The sequence below is a fragment of the Myotis myotis genome, unplaced genomic scaffold, assembly GCF_014108235.1.
Source record: "Myotis myotis isolate mMyoMyo1 unplaced genomic scaffold, mMyoMyo1.p scaffold_m19_p_12, whole genome shotgun sequence".
Taxonomy (NCBI): Eukaryota; Metazoa; Chordata; class Mammalia; order Chiroptera; family Vespertilionidae; genus Myotis; species Myotis myotis.
This window is the reverse complement of record NW_023416316.1, coordinates 46,906,366-46,926,845: the sequence shown is the minus strand read 5'-3', so window position 1 is coordinate 46,926,845 and position 20,480 is coordinate 46,906,366. Positions and strand designations below refer to the sequence as shown.

Genomic DNA, 20,480 nt, shown 5'->3' with positions numbered 1-20,480 from the left:
TTCTACTGGGTAAACAACTCTCAAATCTCTCTCTCTCCCTCCCAGTCAATGACACTTGCCATGGCTCAGGTCCACCTCATTTCTTACCAAAACTGTTTCATTAACTTCCTAAAGCTCTTCCTGCTTCCAGTCTTGTCTCTACTAATTCGTCCTCCATATCAAAGCCAGTGCCATCTTCCCAAGATGCAAATCGGGTTGAATCACTACTTAAAGCCCTTTCAATGATTCCCCATCACAGAGTGGCATCCAAGCTCCTTGGTCCAACCCCGCCCTGCACCAGCGTATCAATTCTGCTAAGACCCAGGTCTCTGGGCCTTTGCACATTGCCCCCTCTATTTTTCCATTTTACCTGATCACCACTTCAGCAACTTAAAAACTCAGCTCCAGGGTATTTGGAAAGCCTTCCCAACTTCCTCCTTGATCCATATGACATGTGTGTCCCTGGGCCAGATAACCAGGCAGGCCTTGGCTGGCCCTGCAGATGTGGAATTAAGAAGTCCCCTTACCTTCCATGCCCAACAGTGCCCAAAACAATCAGAGCAGATGTGACCGGGGAAGGGCACATGCTAGGAATAAAACCACAGTTGTCTCATGATTATTCACCTTACTAACTACAGATATGAGGTTTTTTTACAGACCCTGGGAAACTGGGGATGTGTTGCAAGAGGAAACACAGGGCTGTAAAAAGATAGGATGCCTTGGAGCACAGACGGGTTCATTACTCAGAAAAGAAATTACATTTTGAGAGCAGATGAAGGACAGGACACACTTTGACTTGGTTGCTGTGCCTGGACCCTGACCCTCTCTGGGTGTTTGCCTCAGGAATGCTGACCATTCTCTGGTTCCAGGAATGGGCTGAGCTGGTTTTTAACAGAGAAAATTAACTACCTTGTTACTGGACTTCAAGATCCTGGAAGGAAACACACAAACCCCAGACCCTGCAGCCCTTATCCTGTACCCCTTCCCTCTTGCATGCAGAACCTTCTTCCTTATCCCCTATATAATTGCCAGCTAGTAGGAAATGTTGGAGCAGAATTTTCAGGATGACCTGCTGCTCTCTCCATACTGCTGGCGTTATTGGAATAAATGCTCATATATGATTCAGCCTTGCCTCTGCTTAATTTGGCTCAAGTAGTGACAGGCAGCCCCATACCCATTTCGTATCCCTGTCCCTGCCTCCAGCCCCTCCCCCCCATCTTAAGCTCTTGAGGCATAAGCATTGTATACTCACTTCTGTACCCACCCATTGCCCAAGGCACTGAGCCTGACACTCCAGGGGTGTCTGATTAATACCTGCTGCACTGAACTGAACGAGGAATACACTGTAATTGCTATTTAAGGCATGTGTCCCGGAAGCCACCACAATTTCTATATTTTCTCTTTTGTAATCCTCAGGCATAATTACAAAAGGCAGGAGAAAATAGAGGATGACGTTAGCAGAGCAAAAAAACTGAGCCAGAGGAATATGGGTATAAACTCTGCCACATTGCCCCAAGGCCTTCATACCCAAACATGGGCTCTCCAGTAGTCCTGACTCCTGAAATTGTCCTCCTTGGACAATGGCTGGCTATGGCATTGCACCCATGAGAAGCTGGGTGCCTGGTTTCTATGCCTTAGGACTCCTTCCAGGCTTCTGGGGGCCCTGGGGTACAAAGAGCCCTTTGGATTCAAATGAGGATGAGTCTGGTTGTAGGACCAGTCCACAGGAACCCGGCTCTCCAGCAAACATCCAACTGGCTTAGAGGTCCAGCTTATGAGTGAACCTGTCAATCTAGGAGCAACCAGACTCTCCTTCCTCTCAAAGGTGTGTTAGTCCCACACAGGTGTGCTGGGTTATTTCCAGAGATAATATCTATGGCTTGACTTGTGGATTCTAAAACAAACAAAAAAACCACCTCCTTTTTTTTTTTTAAACATCTGGTGTACTCTTTTGTACTCCCCCCCCCCCCCCCCTCCGCCCCCCGCCTTCTTGAAATGGTTTATATCTGATAATCTCATGGGTGATTCATGCATTCCTGTGAAAGACTTTTATCTATTTTGTGGTCACATTCTACTCTCTCCCCATCTTGCTACCTCAGCAAATATTTGGCCTCCAAGGCACTGAAGGAATGACAAGTCCCCTCACCCCAACTTATACAGTTTGGAGAGGCTCTGGAATCCTGTGCTCGAAGGACACACCTCTTCCGTAGGTTTAACATCGATGGCTGGAAATAATACCTCTTTGTAATAACCAGTTTCACAACTCCCATAAATACCTTCTTGGTTCATTATACAATCCTAGAAAGCCTTCTCCCCAGGTGTAGATGAAATCTGACCGTCTCCCCCACAGCAGGTTTTAGTCAGGAGCAATTTGAAGGCAGAGAAAGGGATAGACCTCTGGGGAAAACAAGCCAGTCATCCTGGACTTTCTAGACCTGTCACAAGGCTGGAACTCCCAGTCTGATGAACCCTGCATCCAGAATGCTAAGTCTGAGTAACTGGGACTCCCTGACTATCCTCAGCCTGCTCCTCACCTCCGCTTCTAACATTTGTGTTACCCTGAACTCTATTCTCCATGATTCCTAACCACGGGGCCTGCCTGCCAGCCGTGTACCCTTCCCCCCTAACTTCTGTGGAGATGTAACTCTCACCTCTCCTTCCCTACTCCAAGGACTGCAGAAAAGTTTACTTTTGTCTTCAAGTAGTTAAGACATATTTGAAGAATGTTATGATATTTCTTTCTTTTTTAAAAAAGTTTTTTTATTGATTTCAGAGAGGAAGGAAGAGGGAGAGAGAGATAGAAACATCAATGATGAGAGAATCATTGATCGGCCGCCTCCTGCAGAGCCTCCCACTGGGGATCGAGCCTGCAACCCAGGCACATGCCCCTGACCGGAATCGAACCCGGGACCCTTCAGTCCACAGGCCGATGCTCCATCCACTGAGCCAAACCAGTCAGTGCTATGATATTTCTAAAAATGAAAGTGGTCTGCAGTGTTGAAAGGCTGAGTCAGGAATCTCTGTCTGTAATACCTCAGATGCTTCTCATAATCCTCACTGGGAGAATAAAGGCAAAGACAGGCCAGCTTGTTTGTGAAAGGAAAGAACACTTACATAGAGAATGTTAAAGAGGCCATATAGCAACTAAATAGGGCCCAGCTGCCCGTTGGTGCAGGATGTGATCAGGACCCCAGAAAACACACAAAGATGACCTCGTCTTCTAGGGTCTTCAAACATGGGGAGTACAATCTTTTCACAGCAACACTGAGGATTTTTATTCTTGGAATCTCAAAATGTTTTAGGTTTGTGAGGATCTTTAGTCTCCTTTCTCAGTATTTCCCTCACAGACAACAGATGTTCCCTGGGGCCTGGGCAGAGGCTGTACAAGGGGAGATAGAATCTGTCTGTAGGAAGAAAGAAAATCTAAGCAAAAAGTCACAGGTGCACACCCCTCCCCCTACAGTCGCCAACACCTTTCCCTAGAGCACAGAGCAGAGCACAGAGCGGGATTTACTACAGATCCTGCAAGAGCTCAGAGATGAGCACCACTTCAGGGAACTCCAGGGTTCTAGGTCTGAGAATCAGTAAGTCCAGACTTCTATGGTTACTCACTTGAAGTTGAAAAAGCAACCAAACTTTACCCTCCATCATTTCCACTTAAATAATAGTAGATATAAACTTTCAGTTTTAGATTTTGTGTTTTTTTCCCTTCAAAAAACAAGCTAGCTAAAGATTAGTAGAAAATATTAATATTCAGTGCAGGTGGCAAACTAGTTTCAGAGGCAATCTGGGTAGGTTTCTCAGGGTCTGTGAGTTCTGGACTGACAACAAGACCTCAAGCTCCATTACTCAGTGGACCTCAGATTCTCCTCCATGAAATGAAAACTTAGGCCGTTCTCCAGATGTAAGAAAGAAATGAAGGGGAATCAGAAATGGAGCAAACCTGTTATGTCTCCTGGTTGACAATTAACTTTTGCTAATAAATAAAGTAATCTTCCCAATTCTCAGGCCCAGGAATCCAGGCACACCTGCTCAAGACCATTCTTGACGTCCTTCAGGACCCTTTCTCAATCCCATCTCTTGTTGAAGGCCATTGGTACATTGGCAACCAGCTTTCTCATAGCACTTACCACATGTAGGATCATGTTATTGTTTATTTTTATCTATTAGGCTCGTGTTACTAATATCTGTGCACATAATGCATCTGGCGGTCTAAGACAAAAAACAGACCTCAACTCTGCATCTCTTACCAGGAACATCAATACTTGTTCAATTTAAATTGAGTTTCTAATTGAATGCTAAATGAATAGATTTTCACAGCAATGCACAATACTTTTCATCTTACATGCACATTCCCTTTGATTAACAGTGGTTGTCTGGAGCATAGTTTTGGAGATTCTGTGCCGTAACAAAGCTCTGTGGCAAAGAGGGCTGTAATCAATTAGCGATGTCTGCCTAGGTCAGGACTGGGGGTAGTGGTGCAAATGCAGTATAACTTGGGAAGGTAAATTAAGGGTTATTAGAGTGCAGCAAAGAAATTAGAGTACTACACAGTCAGAGAAGTCTATATGATAAAAGCAAAAATTAGATCTTCAAGGATGGGTAGGACAACAGTGGGTGAAACACAAGCAAAAGTACTAGAGTAGGAAAGTACAATACAACCCGGTAAAGCAAGGATGAGGCAAGTTCAAATAGGAGGTTTACAAAGAATGGGGGAAATGCTGTGAATGCCCCAAGTTAAGGGACAGAATAAAGAATAGCCAAGAGATCTCCTCCCCCTCTCCTAGCCCTCTCCTCCCAGTGCGGGGGGGGGGGGGGGGGGGGGGGGGGGAATAGCCAAGAGACAGAGAAGGGATGGAGCAAGAGGTAAGATAATAGGCTTTATTTAGTTATGTCCAAGAGTGAATTGAAGTCTGCAAGAATGATTTGAACTCTCTTCTTTTTTTAAAAAAATCCTCACCCAAGGATATTTTTTCCATTGCTTCCCGCCCCCCCCCCCCCCCCCCAGTTTTTATCATTCCCCGTAGTCCATTGATTTTTTTAAAGAGCGCGGAAGGAAGGGAAGGGGCAAGAGAGCGAGAGCGAGAGAAACATTGATGTGAGAGAGGCATATCGATTAGTTGCCTCCTGCACACACCCCGACCAGTGCCAGGGATGGAACCTGCAGCTCAGGTACATGCCCTTGACCTTGACTGGGAATGGAACTGGTCACCCTTTGGTGAGTGGGCCAATGCTTTAACCACTGAGAAACACCAGCCAGTGCTGAATTGAAATTTCAATTAGGTATATCAAGGTTTTCCAGGAAGGAAGTGGCCTTGCTTAATGGTTAATAACCTAAGTTTTGCAATCAGGTAGTTCTGGGTATAAATTCCAGTTCTGACTCTGACCTCAGCTGGATAACTTAAGCCTTGTAAGTCTCAATCCCCTCATCTGTAAAATAAGTAAATGCCCTACTTCATTGTCCTGAGGGTCAAATGGGGAAGAAATATGCATTAATCTCATAGCAAGCCCTCACTAACTATTAGCTATTACACTTGGTTAACCATAAGAAAAAGAACTTTTCAAAAGAGAAAATGTCTACCTCATTATCTCATAATTTGCGGAATCTCATATGAAACCTATACAATAGTTATTAGGTGGCTCAGAAAACAATTAAGTATATGAAATACACAGAGAAATAGAGCCAGATCACTTGATTTTCCAGTAATGGGAAGAGGCTTGGACTTTAGGCTTTCTATAGTTAAGCATTTCTGGGGATGGTGCATTTTTTTTGTTGACTTAATTCTTTACTGAGTTATAAGGAACCAGGTAACTCTCAAGCAATAGGACGGTGATAGAGAAGTAATTTAATGATATGATCTCACTTAAGCTCTCTCCTCTAAGAGATTCCCTCTTAGTTGAGTAACTAAATGCAGTTTTAACCATTTGAGAGCCCTGAGCCCTGAGATGTTGTCTCAGTGCTGTAATAAGAGTAAAGACACACAGGATGGACCCCCTCTAAAGCTCTTTCTGAATTGAAATTCTGGCCCCAAAGGCCATCTCTTTGCTTCAACATGCAGATCTAGCAGAAAGTCCCATGATGCGAGATTCAGGAGCCTTCCTGGACACATGAAGATTTGCTGTGACAGCTGTCCTGTCTGTGCACATGGTTAGGGACTCTGCAACCAAAAGGGCCCAGGGAACAAAGCCTTCAACTTGAGCATGGAGTGACTGGTGAGAGGGTCTTATCTCCTCGCTGTGGGCCTGGGTCTCCAGGTGGAAAATGAGGCACAATATCCTCCCAGCCTGACTGAGTGGGGATGGCGGCCCTGAGCTCACACAGCTGGGCCTGGACCTGGGAGAGGAATGATCCAGGACACCCAGCATGAACTGTCTGTGAATGGGGCGGGGTCCACCCATCCCAGAAAATTCAGGAGTATTTTCTGGGAAGGAAATACCCTACCGCTGGTAATGGGACGGACAGTCCAAACCCAGGGTTAGCAACATTTGAGTCACGGAAACACTTCCTTTCCATTAACAGAGGTGTTACTGTGCAGGGTATTAATTGCAACAGAGCACTCTTTGTTGCAATTTGGGGCTGTTTCTTCAGCAAGTATAATGAATTACCTCCCTCCAAATCTATCTGTGAGCTAAACTATAGCTCCGTAAATGAATTACTGGCTTAACAGTACCGTCTCCAATACTGCCTTCTATTAGACGTATGTGTCACATTCAAAATAGGAAAGGCCATTGAAACACGTGCGACTTTAGCAGACACTGCTGCAGGGGAGTTTAAATGGGCCACTGGATGTCATCTAAAATGAGTGCATTTTCTTTGTCAGGGCTCCAGTCCCCACAGTATACGTGACCCCAGATCTCCAGCGACACCAACACCGGGGAGGCCTGCAATTCCTCAGGCAAACAGAGCTCCCCTGGCCAGAGGCGTGTCACTGACTCTCTCCCTACAGGACAGTTATTTTCAGTCTCAGCTCTGGTAAAGGTAATCACAATTTCTCACAATTAATTAATGTGGAAAGCTTTTTCTCTCTGCAAGCAAGTGCTCACAGGATCATCCCACTTATGTACACCTTGTCTGGCTAACCCAGGGTTTTTACCCATCTGAGGCACTACTCGAGCCCTACCACATCCTGACTTAGCACACAGTAATTTCTTGTGTCATGTGACGCTTCCCTTATTTCTTACGCCTGCTGCTCAAATCTGTAAACACTGCATCACAGATTAAGCAACATCTAACAAGATGCTGAGTATTTATCAACCATCTTCTCTTTTCTGAGTACGAAAGCTGAATTAAGTCAGACAGACAGACCGACACACAGTCCCTTTCCCTTTTCTATGTACTTTAGTGATTTACAAAGTCCTCCCTACAGATACACTAAGAATGTCTATACCAACCCTGATGTGCAGAGTCTAACACTTAAAAATAAATTTTTAAGATTCATTTTATAATTATGTGTCTAGATAATTTTGTGTGAGGTTTTGGTTTGATAGACTTTAGGCACATACTATGCCTAGCCCTAGAACAACCCAAAATCAGAATCTTTTTAGTGATTCCCTAAATCTGGTGGGTTCTGATTTGATTTCAGAAATAGGCACTCAAAGCCCAAAATTCCTTTCCTAATTGTTCAATATGTGGAACTCGGGCCAAGCCAGCCAAAGGACCTTTCTTTCTAAGGTACATAAGTAGCTGTGTGCAAAATATATATACTAGTACACATCTAGAAATAGTATAGGTTTACTGAACTCATATTACTACTCTAATGGATAATCTAATACTGACACAGAACATTGCCCTCATAATAGCCCCATATACAATTTACATTCTTATACTCAAGTCACTGATTAAACAGTTCAAATGCAGAACAACTGAGTCAACGTCAAGGTCATTTTATCCTCCAGTAATGACCTTTAACCCTCCCTCAGTTCCCTATGGAAGAGTTTCTCTCTCTCCTAGCAATGAACCAAGGAATTACTATATAATCATAAAGCTAAAGGATCATAAACTAAAAGGAAACCCAAGAGATTTTCTAATCCAAGGTCAGCAATTATTCAGGACACATGCTACTACTTCCTGATCCTAAGCCTTTGACAGACATCAGCAATCAATTTCAGAACTTTTGTTTCCAATCCGTTGTCAACAAACCTATCGTATGGGATATAAATGGGAGTTGGTACATGAATGGAATCCTCTTTGCTCTTCTACCTAATCTAAACCACTCTTCTTTCTGATAAGAAACAAAGGCCCAGAGAGTTTAACTATCAGATATACTTTCTTACATAGCTTTTGAGTGTCTCATTTACTTTAAGTTCTCATTTTATTTTCAAGTTAGACTTTGAGCTCATTTATTCACTCAATAAACCAAGACAATGCCTTACTAACTCTCTGGGTCATAAATGACTCAACAATTCAACTCATGTATTGAGACTACCAGCCTTGTGACAGGTGATGTGGGTACTGAGAGGACCAACACAGAATTCCTTTCCTCAAAGACTTATGGGCAGGAAGAGAGACAGAAAATTAGAATATATTCTAACTAATAAATACCAAGTAGACATTGGTTCAGTACAGTGGGAGAGCATCATAATTCTTTCCAAGCTGGTGTCCCTCCCAGGACTCCCTCTTCTGCTAGAGGTCACCCCCTCCTTCTCCTGTGGACCAAACCCAGCCAAGCCCCCTTAGGCTAACCCACGGAAGACGTGGCATAGCTGTCTTTTCCTTTCCACTCTCAATGCTGCTGTCCAGTGGAGGTCTCCATTTCTCCCTCCCTGGACCTTCACAGTAAACCCCTGGGGGTCAGCCCACCTGCACGTTTGCCCTTCTTGGATCCATTTTCCACATCCATCCACCTCAATGATCTTTTCTAAGCACAGCTCTAACCTTGTTACTACCCAATTTAATTCATCCTCAGGACCACGTCCAAACTCGTCAGCATGGCATTACAGGTCCCCCAGGATCTGCCCCTGACCTCCTGTGCAGCCTTGCTTTTTTGTTTTTTCCTGTCACTCAATTGCACCCTCTACTCCAGTCACACCAAGTCACTTAATTAAAAGGTAGGAAGCGCAGAATTTAGAGGCAGAAAGAAAAGCAAGGCAGCCTCATGGGAAGAGGGGTCAGGGTAGGTCTGAGACCAGAGTGGAAACCAGCCTGGCTGAGTGGTCTGGCAAATGCCACTGGAGAGGTGTTTCTCCACTGCACACACTGCAATTCTGAGAGCCCGGTGGAGACACACTGCTGCCCCCTCTCAGCCTCAGTGCATGGTATAGGATTCCTACTCCCCACTCCACCCTGGCTCTCAACCAAGGTTGAGATAGATTTGGAAGGAGGTAATTCATTATACTTGCTGAAGAAACAGCCCCACATTGCAACAAAGAGTGCTCTGTTGCGATTAATAGGCCCAGAGTCTGAACCAAGACTCCCAGGTGGATCAGCAAGGAGATGGGGAGCAAGATGTAGGAGGAGAAGCAGCCTGAAGGAGGAGGAGGGAAGGAACAGGAACATCTGGTGTTGCCAATCATTATTTGAATCTCAGTTTTCTCATCTATATAATGGCAACAATGGCTACTTTATAGTTGCACACTTTTTTTCCCCCATCAGCATTTCCTAAGATTTCACTAGCCATGATGGAAATGAGATTAGACAAGTGTAACAAGTAAAATACATACATAGGTTAACTGCACTAGCCTCCTAAACTGGTATCACTTTCTCTGCTCTTGCCTCTGCAGTCTGTGGTCAAAACAGCTGCCGGGGAGAGCTGATTAAAATACAACCAGACCATGTCACTTCTCTGCTCAAAACCTTTTAATGGTTTCCCATCTCCCAGTAAAAAGTCAAAGTCCTTATAATAGAAGAGCTTACACCATCGTAGTGCTCTGTCCCCGTCCCAGCCTCCTGCCTCATCCACCCTTACTCACTCCACGCCATGTGCTTTCTCAAATAAGCCAGGATGCTCCGCAGGTAACTGTGCCCATGTTCCCTCACCTCTTTTGTCTCAATTTGATCATCACCTTCTCAACAGAGCCTTCCCTGTAACCCTATTTAAAACTGCACCCCGACCCTCTTTCCTGCCTTATGTTACTCTAGAGCAGCGGTTCTCAACCTGTGGGTTGCGACCCCTTTGGAGGTCGAACGACCCTTTCACAGGGGTCGCCTAAGACCATCGGAAAACACATATATAATTACATGTTGTTTTTGTGATTAATCGCTATGCTTTAATTATGTTCAATTTGTAACAATGAAAATACATCCTGCATATCAGATATATACAGTACGATTCATAACAGTAGCAACATTACAGTTATGAAGTAGCAACGAAAATAATTTTATGGTTGGGGGTCACCACAACATGAGGAACTGTATGAAAGGGTCGCGGCATTAGGAAGGTTGAGAACCACTGCTCTAGAGCATGCTCACCCTCTAATATATTCTATTGTCTTTTACCAATTTATTTTGTTTACTGGTTACCTCTCTCCATCTAAACATAAATTCCAGGAGGACAGGGTTTTTACTGTTTTATTCACTGCTGTATGCCCTACCCCTAGAACAGTCCCTGGCACACAGTAGGTGCCCAATATATATTTGTTGAATGAATGAATGATTTAAGTGTTGGTTACTGCAGGTACATTCCAAGGCTGAGCTGATTAGAGGCCCAGCAGTACCAGGCCTGGGACCTGCCACAATAAATGAGCTTCATGGAAAACAAAACATATTTTGAACACTGCCGTACGCAAGGCTCCGTGCAGGTGATGAGCTGGGCCTGGAATTAGCCTGAGCTGTGGCTCGCCCCTGTCCTCAGGGGCTTCACAGACACATAAAAACAGGTAGAGCAAGAAAGCATATCCCATGACTCAAATTAGCACCGCCAGATATAAATTTACAGGAACTCAAGTGCAGGAGGTGCAAGGCTGAGGCAAGGGTATTACTAAGAACGGTTCCTGGTTGTAGACAATGGAATCTGAATCTAGAAATGATTGCTTCCTTGGGTACTCCAAAGAAAATTATTCAGAATGAATAAGCTTGCCAGCTCTGTTGTGTAAATAACATCTATTTCCTTTCCTGAAAATCCATAAGCTAGAAATCAGATTTTCTAAATGATTGAAATAAAGCACAAACTGTCTTGAAAGACAGAAAGACCAGGCTTTATGCTGTGAATAGGGTGCGGACCCCACGAGCGCTTTACCAAGATTATGCACAATATAAGCATTGGGTGACCTGAATCAGAATGCCCTGCGGCACAGAATTCTCACACCGTGATTCTTCGTGAACAGAATTCCCACTTGAAGCACAAAAATTCTTCCCTCACTGTTTCAGCCTGTTAAACGAATTGAGAATCGGGCTATGGGGCACAAGACAAAATGATTAAGTCTTTAAAAAAAGCATTTAAAAAATATCCTTTTAAAAAATTGAACAATGCCGTGGAGGCTGGTATTTGGGGAACATTTGGCCCATGGGCTGTATTAGGCCCAAGAAATCATTTGGTCTGGCCCTGCCAAGGCATTAGAGGTGAGTTAATTAAATGTTCAACCAAATATAGCAGGCTGATTTTTAAGGTGATAATGTATGGCCTGCGAATGATGTTATAAATATCCAAATGGCCCTTGGCAGAAAAAAGGTCCCCCACTCCTGGGCCTTAGAGCATGTCATCAAAACACTCGAATCACCTTGAACTCTGTAGTATAAGGCAGACACTAAGCAGAACAGACCATGAGAGTTCATTTCATAAGAAAATATTAACTTTCTCAGAATAAAATTATTGCAATTTACCTTAAGATAACATTTATTAAGTGCTTATTATGTGCCACAACTGTGTGTTTTTACACTATATTAATCAACCCTGATAACAAATGAAGTCATGACAAATATCCCTGTTTTCCAGATGAGGACATTGAGGATCCCAGAGCATAAGAGATTTGGCTAAATGGTAGAGTCTGGTAGTGTCAGAATTCAAATCCAGCACTCTCGAATCCAGGCTCTGTGCTCATTCTACTACACTACAGAAGCAGGGAAAAGCCTGTGAGAATTGTAATGAAGGCAACAAAAACTGTCCCTAATGGAGTTTGCGTAAAGGCCTCTCATCTGAATAGCCAAGATATTATTTCTAGGACCTTGTAGGCTTTCACAGAAATTAACAAATCTGGTTATCTAACTATTTAGTCCCATTATCTCGTGACTGAGAAAATGTTTAGCAGTTAGCGTCTTGTTGTCCATGAAAAGAAAGAACTTTCACACCTAATGAAGATATACTATGTCTTGAAAAATCAAAGACTTTAAGCTGTTTCATACTTTTGCCCCTCATTTTAATAATAAAAATATTTGAAAGTGTCAAGGCTGCTGAATTACAGCAGGGACCAAACATTTTAATGGCTACAATCAGCCCTACACTGTGCCAGGGTAGTTAATAAATTTAAGAGTTCATACATCTTTAAGATCCACATGCTCAAAGGTCCAGAAGGAAAATTGCATGAAAGTGTTTTGTGATTTTGTTTCAGTTAAGCTTATAAAAATAAACTTAATATCATGAACTAGTAAGTTCTTAGGAATGAACTCAGCATCACTGCTACAAGTGGGCTGGAATTTCACTTCTGGTTAAACTAATGAGACAACACAAACAGATATACTAATAATTTCCACACAGGCCCAGTGCTCTGAAGAAAGAGGGAAAAAGGAGGATCTCGGAAAGTGCCTGTGATGGATGGGTACACTGGGGGTAGCCAGGCTTGACACTTCTCCGACCAGGAGCAGAAACACTAGGGGACTCCCCTGTGTTGCTCCTAGAGGGGCAAACGTCTAGGAATACTTCAGCTGGGCCCTCACAATTTTTATGTGGGGGTTTTCCTTTCTGAATCAAGCTCCTGGGCTCACCCACATTAAAACTGGAGGGAAAATGACCATCAGGACCAAATGCCAGGTTTGCAAAATAGGCATGTCATCCTTCTTGACTCCAAAGATGTACCTATGCAACACGTTCTAAAGGCCAGGGGACAACTGCTCAAAATCCTTTCCAAGTCAGCAACACATGGTTAACAGGCGAGTGAGTCTCTCTGGAGAACCCCATTCCAGGAAAAGCAGGATTCCACTTCCACAGGGAATTGGGAGGGAAATGTCAGGGTAGGATTACCCTTGAAAACTGTCCTTAAACAGAGACAGGAAAACAATCAAGATCATCTCATCTATTTGGCCGCAGGGAAATCTAATCACTTTCTTTGTGACATGTGTAATTTGAACAGGGTGGGGAAAGAAATCTTCCCTAAAACCACCCTAAGCCACTTGACCCTTCTAGGGGGAGATACAGTAGAGCTAAGTGGTCAAGACTTGGTTCTCTACTTCTCTGCTTTCCTCCCACAAATGGCCTCTGCTAAGACAATTAGAGAACGCTACTTATTTACTAGAAACCTGACTTTACTTTGCACAAGTTTCTGGAGGAGCAAATCTGGGGGGTTAAGTGAGAGAGCAGGCAACACCAACGATTCTGAGATGCAGAAGTAGCAGCTGCAGACGGGGGCCGGGGTGGTGGGGGGCGGGGGTGCGAGCATGCACTCGGACCAGGAATCAAACCAAGACCTCCTGGTTCACAGGTTGACGCTCATCTACTGAACCATGCCAGCTGGCGGGTCCCAGCTTCTGTTTCCAAATGGAAGGTGGGGACTTAGAAGGAGTCTCACCTCCTGTGTGTCCTCACCTGTGTAAACTCACAGAGTAAAGGAGACAGACATGGCTCCGACTCAAAGAGGAGCATCCCAGAGCCCAGATTGTAAAACAGACAACCTGGCAGAAATCCAGAATCCAAACAGGAACCACTCACACCTCTGAGCAATGGCTCAGACATCCACCCAGTGCAGCGATCTGTCAGGAGTGAATCACTTAAATACGTTTTTGTTGAAAAACAAGCAAATATGACTTGAAAATTATTTTCAATAGAAGAACAGTGTGGAGAGTAAGGAAGTTCAGGGAGCCCATGTCTACAACATTAGCAGGTTGGGGAAGGAGGAAAACTGAGTTCTGCTGGATCTCTTCTTCCCACTCCCATCACCCCTGCATTTGGCACGAATGTGTCAGGTTTTCAGAGCTTGGGTGCCGGCAGTTCATGCCCGCTGCCTGGGAAGGCGCCTTTCCAGACCCTGCCCCCTGGGAAGCAAGGGCAACATTCCCCACCCTACGCCCTGGCCGTCCCAGGCTAAGGTGCCTCTTCCAGTCAAAGGAGAACTGTAATCCACATCTCTGTCCGGGCAGCGTGGTTCAGACCAAAAATTGGGGAGCAGATACCATTAAACACACACACACACACACACACACACACACACACACACACACACTATGTTTGCTTCCACTCGGGAAGAACCCAGAGCTACTTGCTTCCCTTTCCAAACCCGTTTGATCGTTTTGGGTAAAGCAGGACCCGGTAGCTCAGCTCCTGGGGCACCCAAATGGAATCCCCGATGAGCTTTGTTCTTCACATGCACAAAACAACACCCTGGGCGAGGCAAGCTCCCGCGTGGGGTCCGAGGCCGAGAAGGCGCCGAGCGACCCGGGCACTGGGTGTGCAACGCCTGGCCCACCCTCGCACCCGCCCGCCCGCCCCGCACGCGGCCTGGGCGCTGGAGCGCGTGAGGGTGCGCGCGTCGCCCACCCGCCGCGCCGCTCACCTAGCACCACCGCGGCGACGGTGGAGAGCAGCAGCCAGTTATTCTTCAGGAAGCGCTTGTGGTCGCATCCCTTCCTCGCCAGTTTCTTCATGGCGGGCGGTAGGGCTTGGAGCCGCGGCGGCGGCCGCTATAGTGCGCGGTGCTCGGTGGTGCGCGTCGGGGCCGGCTGGGGGCTGGGGGCCGGGGGCCGGGGGCCGGGAGGCCGCCGGGGTTCCAAGGCGCAGTGGAGGCGGGACGCGGCGGCGTCGGGGAGAGGGTGTGCGCTGCCTGCTGCCGCCGCCGCTGTCACTGACGCTGTCACCGCCGCCGCCGCCGCCACCTGAGATTGCGCGCCGCGCCTTTCGCTCGGGGAATGTGCGTGGCGGGCGCGCCCGGCTCCTCCTGCCGCCGCGGCGCTGTGCGGCCCGCGTGCCAACCAGCGAGAAAGGAGGGAGGAGCGGGAGAGCAGGGAGGCGGGTGGTGCGTGTGTGGCGCCCGCGGTGCCGGTGGAACAAGCCTGGGAGCACGCCCTGCGCGCCCGAGGCTGCTGCTCCGGAACCTGCGCCCCGCCCCGCCTTCTCCCGGAATGTCTCGCCTTTTCTTTTCTTTTTCTTTTTTTTTTTTTTTAGATGGTCAGGCTAAGTTTTCGCATTTAGGGTTTCCTCCTGTCCGTAATCCAGAACGGAGGAGCCACTGACCCCTTTGGTTTGGCCTTTACCCTGCACACCCCTTCTGGTCCCCTTTCTTCACACCAGCCATTATCAGCACATCACTGGAGAACGTGGTGCCCTTCTGGGCAGGAGGAGTCGCGGGGAAACTGAGTTCTGCCTTGGGACCCCTTTGCTTTTCCACGCAGCCTCTAGGAGGAGGGAAAGAAAGAGACCTGAACTTTCATGTGAGGACTTTAACCACCTCGCCCCCTCCGCCTCAGGTATTATTAACTCTCCTTTTGAGTGGCGGGGAGGTGAAGGTCCAACGAGATCATCTGTGGACCCAGGGCTTGGAATGGGCCCTCTTAGAACCTCACTTTTGCTCCTTGCGATTGGTTCTGTGGCTGACAAAGGCCCCCAAACTGTGAGTCTTGGCAGAGTGATTAAGACCGAGATCCCGACCCAGCGGTTCTGAGGAGTGGGCGGGCCCCTCCCTAAGGCCAAACGGATTGGAAAGGCAAACAGAGTTGGAGAAACTAGGTAAGTGGTACCAAATTTACTCTGTACTGCTGAGTGAATTTTCTAATTCTCTTCCATTCTTCTATCCAGTTTTCCACCGTTGCTTACACAGACTCTTTCCCTCCTCTCACCACATCTCCACCTTCACAGCTCTAGCCGCCTTCTCTTCAGATTCACTAACATGAAGTAAGCCCTGAACCTTTTTGCTATTGTGGAGTCTACTCTCTGATTGGGGAGGTTGGAGGATCTCCCCAGCTAGATTTTTTGATAACTAAAACCTCACAATAAGAGCTTCATTCTTTTGGCTTAAATTGATACAGCTATCTTTGAAGAGATAATAAACTAAGCTTCACAAACCATATACTACACTTTAGTATGAATGAGCTTACCAGCTCCTTTCCAGAAAGTAAATTTTGAGAGAAGGAAGGGTAGAGGGATAGCAAGGTCATTGTATGCTAAGGAAGATATGAAGAAATGTCAAAAAAAGGAAATTAAGAAAGAGGGGACATAGATTTTCATCCCAGAGTAAAAAAGCTGGAAGTGCTCAGATGTCCAACATGAAAGGAATAGTAAGTATATTATGGAACTGTCATGCGATGGTACATTATGCAGCCTCTGAAATTCATAAGGAACTTTATGAACTTTCTAAAGCACATGTTACAGTATTATGAAGGGAAAAAGGAAGATTAAAATTATATATACAATTTGATCACAAGTATATAAAGCAAACATGTAAAACAAAACCACGAACTTAGAAAAAAGTCTAGAAGGAAATGCACCAAAAATTTAACAATGGTCATCTTTGAGCGATAATATCATTATTGATTCTTTTTGCTTTCTATCTTTCTGTATTTTCAAAAATGTTTATTTAGCATATGAATGCCTATTACAATTGTAATGGCAGTATTTAAGAAGTAAACAGATCCCAATGGGGGGAAAGGGGACATATGTAACACTTTCAAGAATAAAGAATTATTTTTTTAAAGAAGTAAACAAATCCTGAAGAGAGAAAAAAGTGGAAGAAACTAAAATGAACTTTTTACATCACAACCTTTTGAGGTATAGTAAGAAAATTACATCTCAGTTTTGGGAGTAGAATATTTAGGTTTAAATCTTAGCACCACTACTTACCAGCTGGGTGACCTGGTCAAGTTGCTTAAATATTTTGTCTCAGTTTCTATATCTTTAAAATGGGGGTATTGTAAGAATTGAATACAATGTGTATAAAATACTTAGACTACCCCTGGCTCATGTGACTCAATTGGTTGGAATGTTGTCACACACCTCAAATGCCGGGAGCCGGTCCATGCTTGCTGTTTCAAGGGACCTGGCATATATGGCATACTGTTCTTAATATGTTTGCTCACCTTCTTGGCACTATGTGTTTTAACCAAGGTCTCTGAGAAAGGTTGTTTCCCCAGGTAGGGATTTTCCCCTGAAGTTAGGGAGGGAATAAAACCTCTTAACTAAGTGCCAGGTGGGTAATTAATCACTTTAACTACGAACAATCATGCTTAAGCTACATAATCTTTACTCCCTGGAATGGAGATAAGAAACACCCTAACCTTTGTAATAGAGATTGATAGGATTGAATCAACTGGTATAAATACAGATGTAATAAGACAGCAAGAGTCAGAACTTAGAATACAGAGCTTAGAACACAGAACTAAGAAGACAGAACCAGGAGGCACAGAACCTACACAGAACGTTCTCTAGAGACAGAAGAACTTTGCTGGGGAGAACATGGCAAAAGATCCTGGACTGAACCTGACTACAGAAATTGGCAAGAGAACCTGACTAGAACCTGGTAACTGAACCTGGCTGGAGAACCTGGGCAGAACCTGACTGGAAAACCTAGCGAGGGAACATGGCTACAGAACCTGGCTGGAGAACCTAGCAAGAGAACATGGACACAGAACCTGGCTGGAGATCTGAAGCAGAACCTCTCTGGAGATCCAGACCAGAACTTGGCTGGAGATCCTGGCTAGAGATCCTGGCTAGGCTGCTGATCAACTGAACACTGTCTCCGTGTCCTTCCTTCTTCGCCGACTCTGTCTACGTCTTCGGGGACCCCTGGACCTGCTGGGGTTGGACCCCGGCACTCAAAAGGTAGTGGGTTCAATTCTCAGTCAGGGCACATATCCAGGTTATAGGTTTAATCCCTGGTGAGGTGGGTACAGGAGGCAACCAATTGACGTTTCTCTACCTCTCCCTCTCCCTCTCGCTCTCGCTCTCGCTCTTGCTCTCGCGTTCTCTCATTCTCCCTCGTCCTCTCTCTAAAAAAATCAATAAAATTAAATATATGTATATATTTTAAAAGGACTTAGACCAGTGCCTAGAACACAAAAATTATTATCACTAGTTTTACTTTAAGTCAACTCTCTCTCTTGTTGCCTGCCTTTTGTGTATATATCCTGAACCACTTCAGAAGCACAAGAACACTTGTATATTGATCAATAGTAATTGCCCTTTAGAATTGCAATGAACCCTAAATCTATTGCACATTCATGCCTAAAGCCCATATAGTACACATCTGTTTGTTGCTTATTTAAATTATACAAATTTAAAATAGTGCAACATAAAAAGATAAAGTCTAAATATATATATATACTCCTTTTGAAATAATGGAAATCTCCTAAATGAAAAGAATCTAAAAAGTTCAAAGTGGGTGGGCCAAGTGAATTATAAACTGCATTTATGCTATTGCTACATGGCTGTTCCTCTTTAGCTGGTAATAATTAATAAGCAAATAGTTCTAATGCACTTATGTGTTAGGCATCTTTTTAAACCACTCTACACATACTAACTCATTAGGGTTCCCACAACAACTTAATGAGGTAGGGACTATTGCTACCTCATGGGGCTGTTTGAAGAATCAATCAAATGAGATCTTGTGTATTATCATCATCTTTGCTTAACAGGAATCAAAGGCAAAAAGAGATTAACTTGCTTAAGTTCTCTTCATTAGTCAGAGGAGGAGCAAGGATTGGACTAGGTAGTCTGCCGCAAGCTAAATGCAGCAATCCATGCCTTAAAACTTCTACCTCTTACATAAGGAACAAATACAGAATTGTTATGGGAAAATTACTCTTGAGTTATGTGAATTTTACTTTATGCAAGACCTTCAAGAACCCAGCCATCCACAACTAAGATGTCCTAACATGCTGAGCTCCCCTGGAAACTGCATGCATTTCATAGGGTCAGTGATTGAACTCTCAAATTTCTGTCTTCATTGCTGCTATTGGCACCTAATTCTGTATGATTTATTTACTTAAAATGAGAAATGGTATAGGAAGCATCACTTTGGGGAGGGGGTAGAGTAGAAACCCCTAGTGCTTAAATTTAATTCTTTTACTTTCTTGGCCTGGGATAGTCATGAACACAAATGATCTCAAACTGGACATGTATTCAGAGGCATTTCCCTTTTCCTGAGGGAACTTGAACACTCAGATCCTGGAACAAAAACTTCACTCTCCTGGGATATGAATTTAAAGTCAAATAGAAAGAATTTTAGGAGCCCCCCCCTCACCCCCAAAAGAATATTAACATCTCCATTTTCCAGGTCCCTCAAATTCCTTCCTCTTGCTGAAGTACACCTTTGGTCAGTTCTTAACTAGATTACATTTGGCCAGTGTGCTTTTTTAAGTTTTTAAAAAACATTTCAGTAACTCTGGCATTTCCTTTATTGTTATTCTTTTTTTTATTGTTGACTCATGAAGTATGTTGTTAGTTATTACAGAAAGAAATCTTTGACTTTGCCACACAAAGTTAAAGCAGCAGGTAACAGCCTGGTTTTACATATCCATTGCGATAGAAATGAAAAAAAGACATTCAGAAACAAAAAACCAGGTATCAGCTTCTGTTCATTGCTAGAAATAGTTTGCTGGTTGCATTCTACCATCATAAAACATATTCAGTTGGCTGCTTTGTCCTCATGATGTAATAATGGGGAGAAGGAGGACAGGGGGTACCAGAGTCTCCTTCAGCATCTACCACTGTGTAGCCATTCATGACCAATGGATGGTAAGACGGATGCTGTCAACATATTCAGACACTCTTTTTAACAGTCTCTTCTTTATCTCCCAATCTTGTTCTGGATTTAATTTATCTGAGACTGAAATTAAAGAATAAAGGAACTCTAACTCATTAAACCTTCATAATAATTCTTCAAGCAATATTTTATAACAATGATTTGTTCTGAAGAGACTTATATATTAGATGTCCTTCAACTCTTGGATTAAACAGAACTTTGCTCCATAGGCTTTATTGCTCACTCTGACAAACTGAAGAACAATCCCATTTCATTTTAGAACATGAAAAAAGTTATCTTCTTCATAGAATCTGTGTGTGCTTACACAGTCATTTTACCTCTCAGCACCTCAGTTTCCTCATCTGAAGATGCTATTTAGACTGGAGTAATAAACACAAATGGTCAATACATATTTGAAATATATGAAAAAACTTTCAGTGTCATTAGTAATCAACAAAATAACAATTTTTAAAATATATTTTATTGATTTTTTACAGAGAGGAAGGGAGAGGGATAGAGAGTTAGAAACATCGATGAGAGAGAAACATCAATAAGCTGCCTCCTGCACACCCCCTACTGGGGATGTGCCCACAACCAAGGTACATGCCCTTGACTGGAATCAAACCTGGGACCCTTCAGTCCGCAGGCCGATGCTCTATCCACTGAGCCAAACCGGTTAGGGCCAA

The 20,480-nt window shown here is 44.3% G+C and overlaps 1 protein-coding gene and 1 long non-coding RNA gene across 9 annotated transcripts in view; one reads left to right on the top strand and one right to left on the bottom strand.

Moving 5' to 3' along the window:
* Window positions 1–14,865, bottom strand: part of SLC1A1 (solute carrier family 1 member 1) — a 61,576-nt gene extending 46,711 nt beyond the window's left edge. For 6 of the 7 annotated variants that reach the window (XM_036331022.1, XM_036331017.1, XM_036331021.1 and 3 more), the window contains exon 1: window positions 14,617–14,865. In XM_036331022.1, coding sequence (XP_036186915.1) covers window positions 14,617–14,707 — 91 coding nt within the window. In that variant the 5' untranslated portion in view covers window positions 14,708–14,865. The remainder of the gene's footprint in view (window positions 1–14,616) is intronic. The other variant, XM_036331018.1, reaches the window with a different exon arrangement.
* A 15-nt stretch (window positions 14,866–14,880) lies between these two features.
* The window catches only part of LOC118667501, a 47,444-nt gene continuing 41,844 nt past the window's right edge, over window positions 14,881–20,480 (top strand). The window contains exon 1 of one of the 2 annotated variants that reach the window (XR_004971296.1): window positions 14,881–15,785. This is a non-coding gene — a long non-coding RNA (uncharacterized LOC118667501). The remainder of the gene's footprint in view (window positions 15,786–20,480) is intronic. The other variant, XR_004971295.1, reaches the window with a different exon arrangement.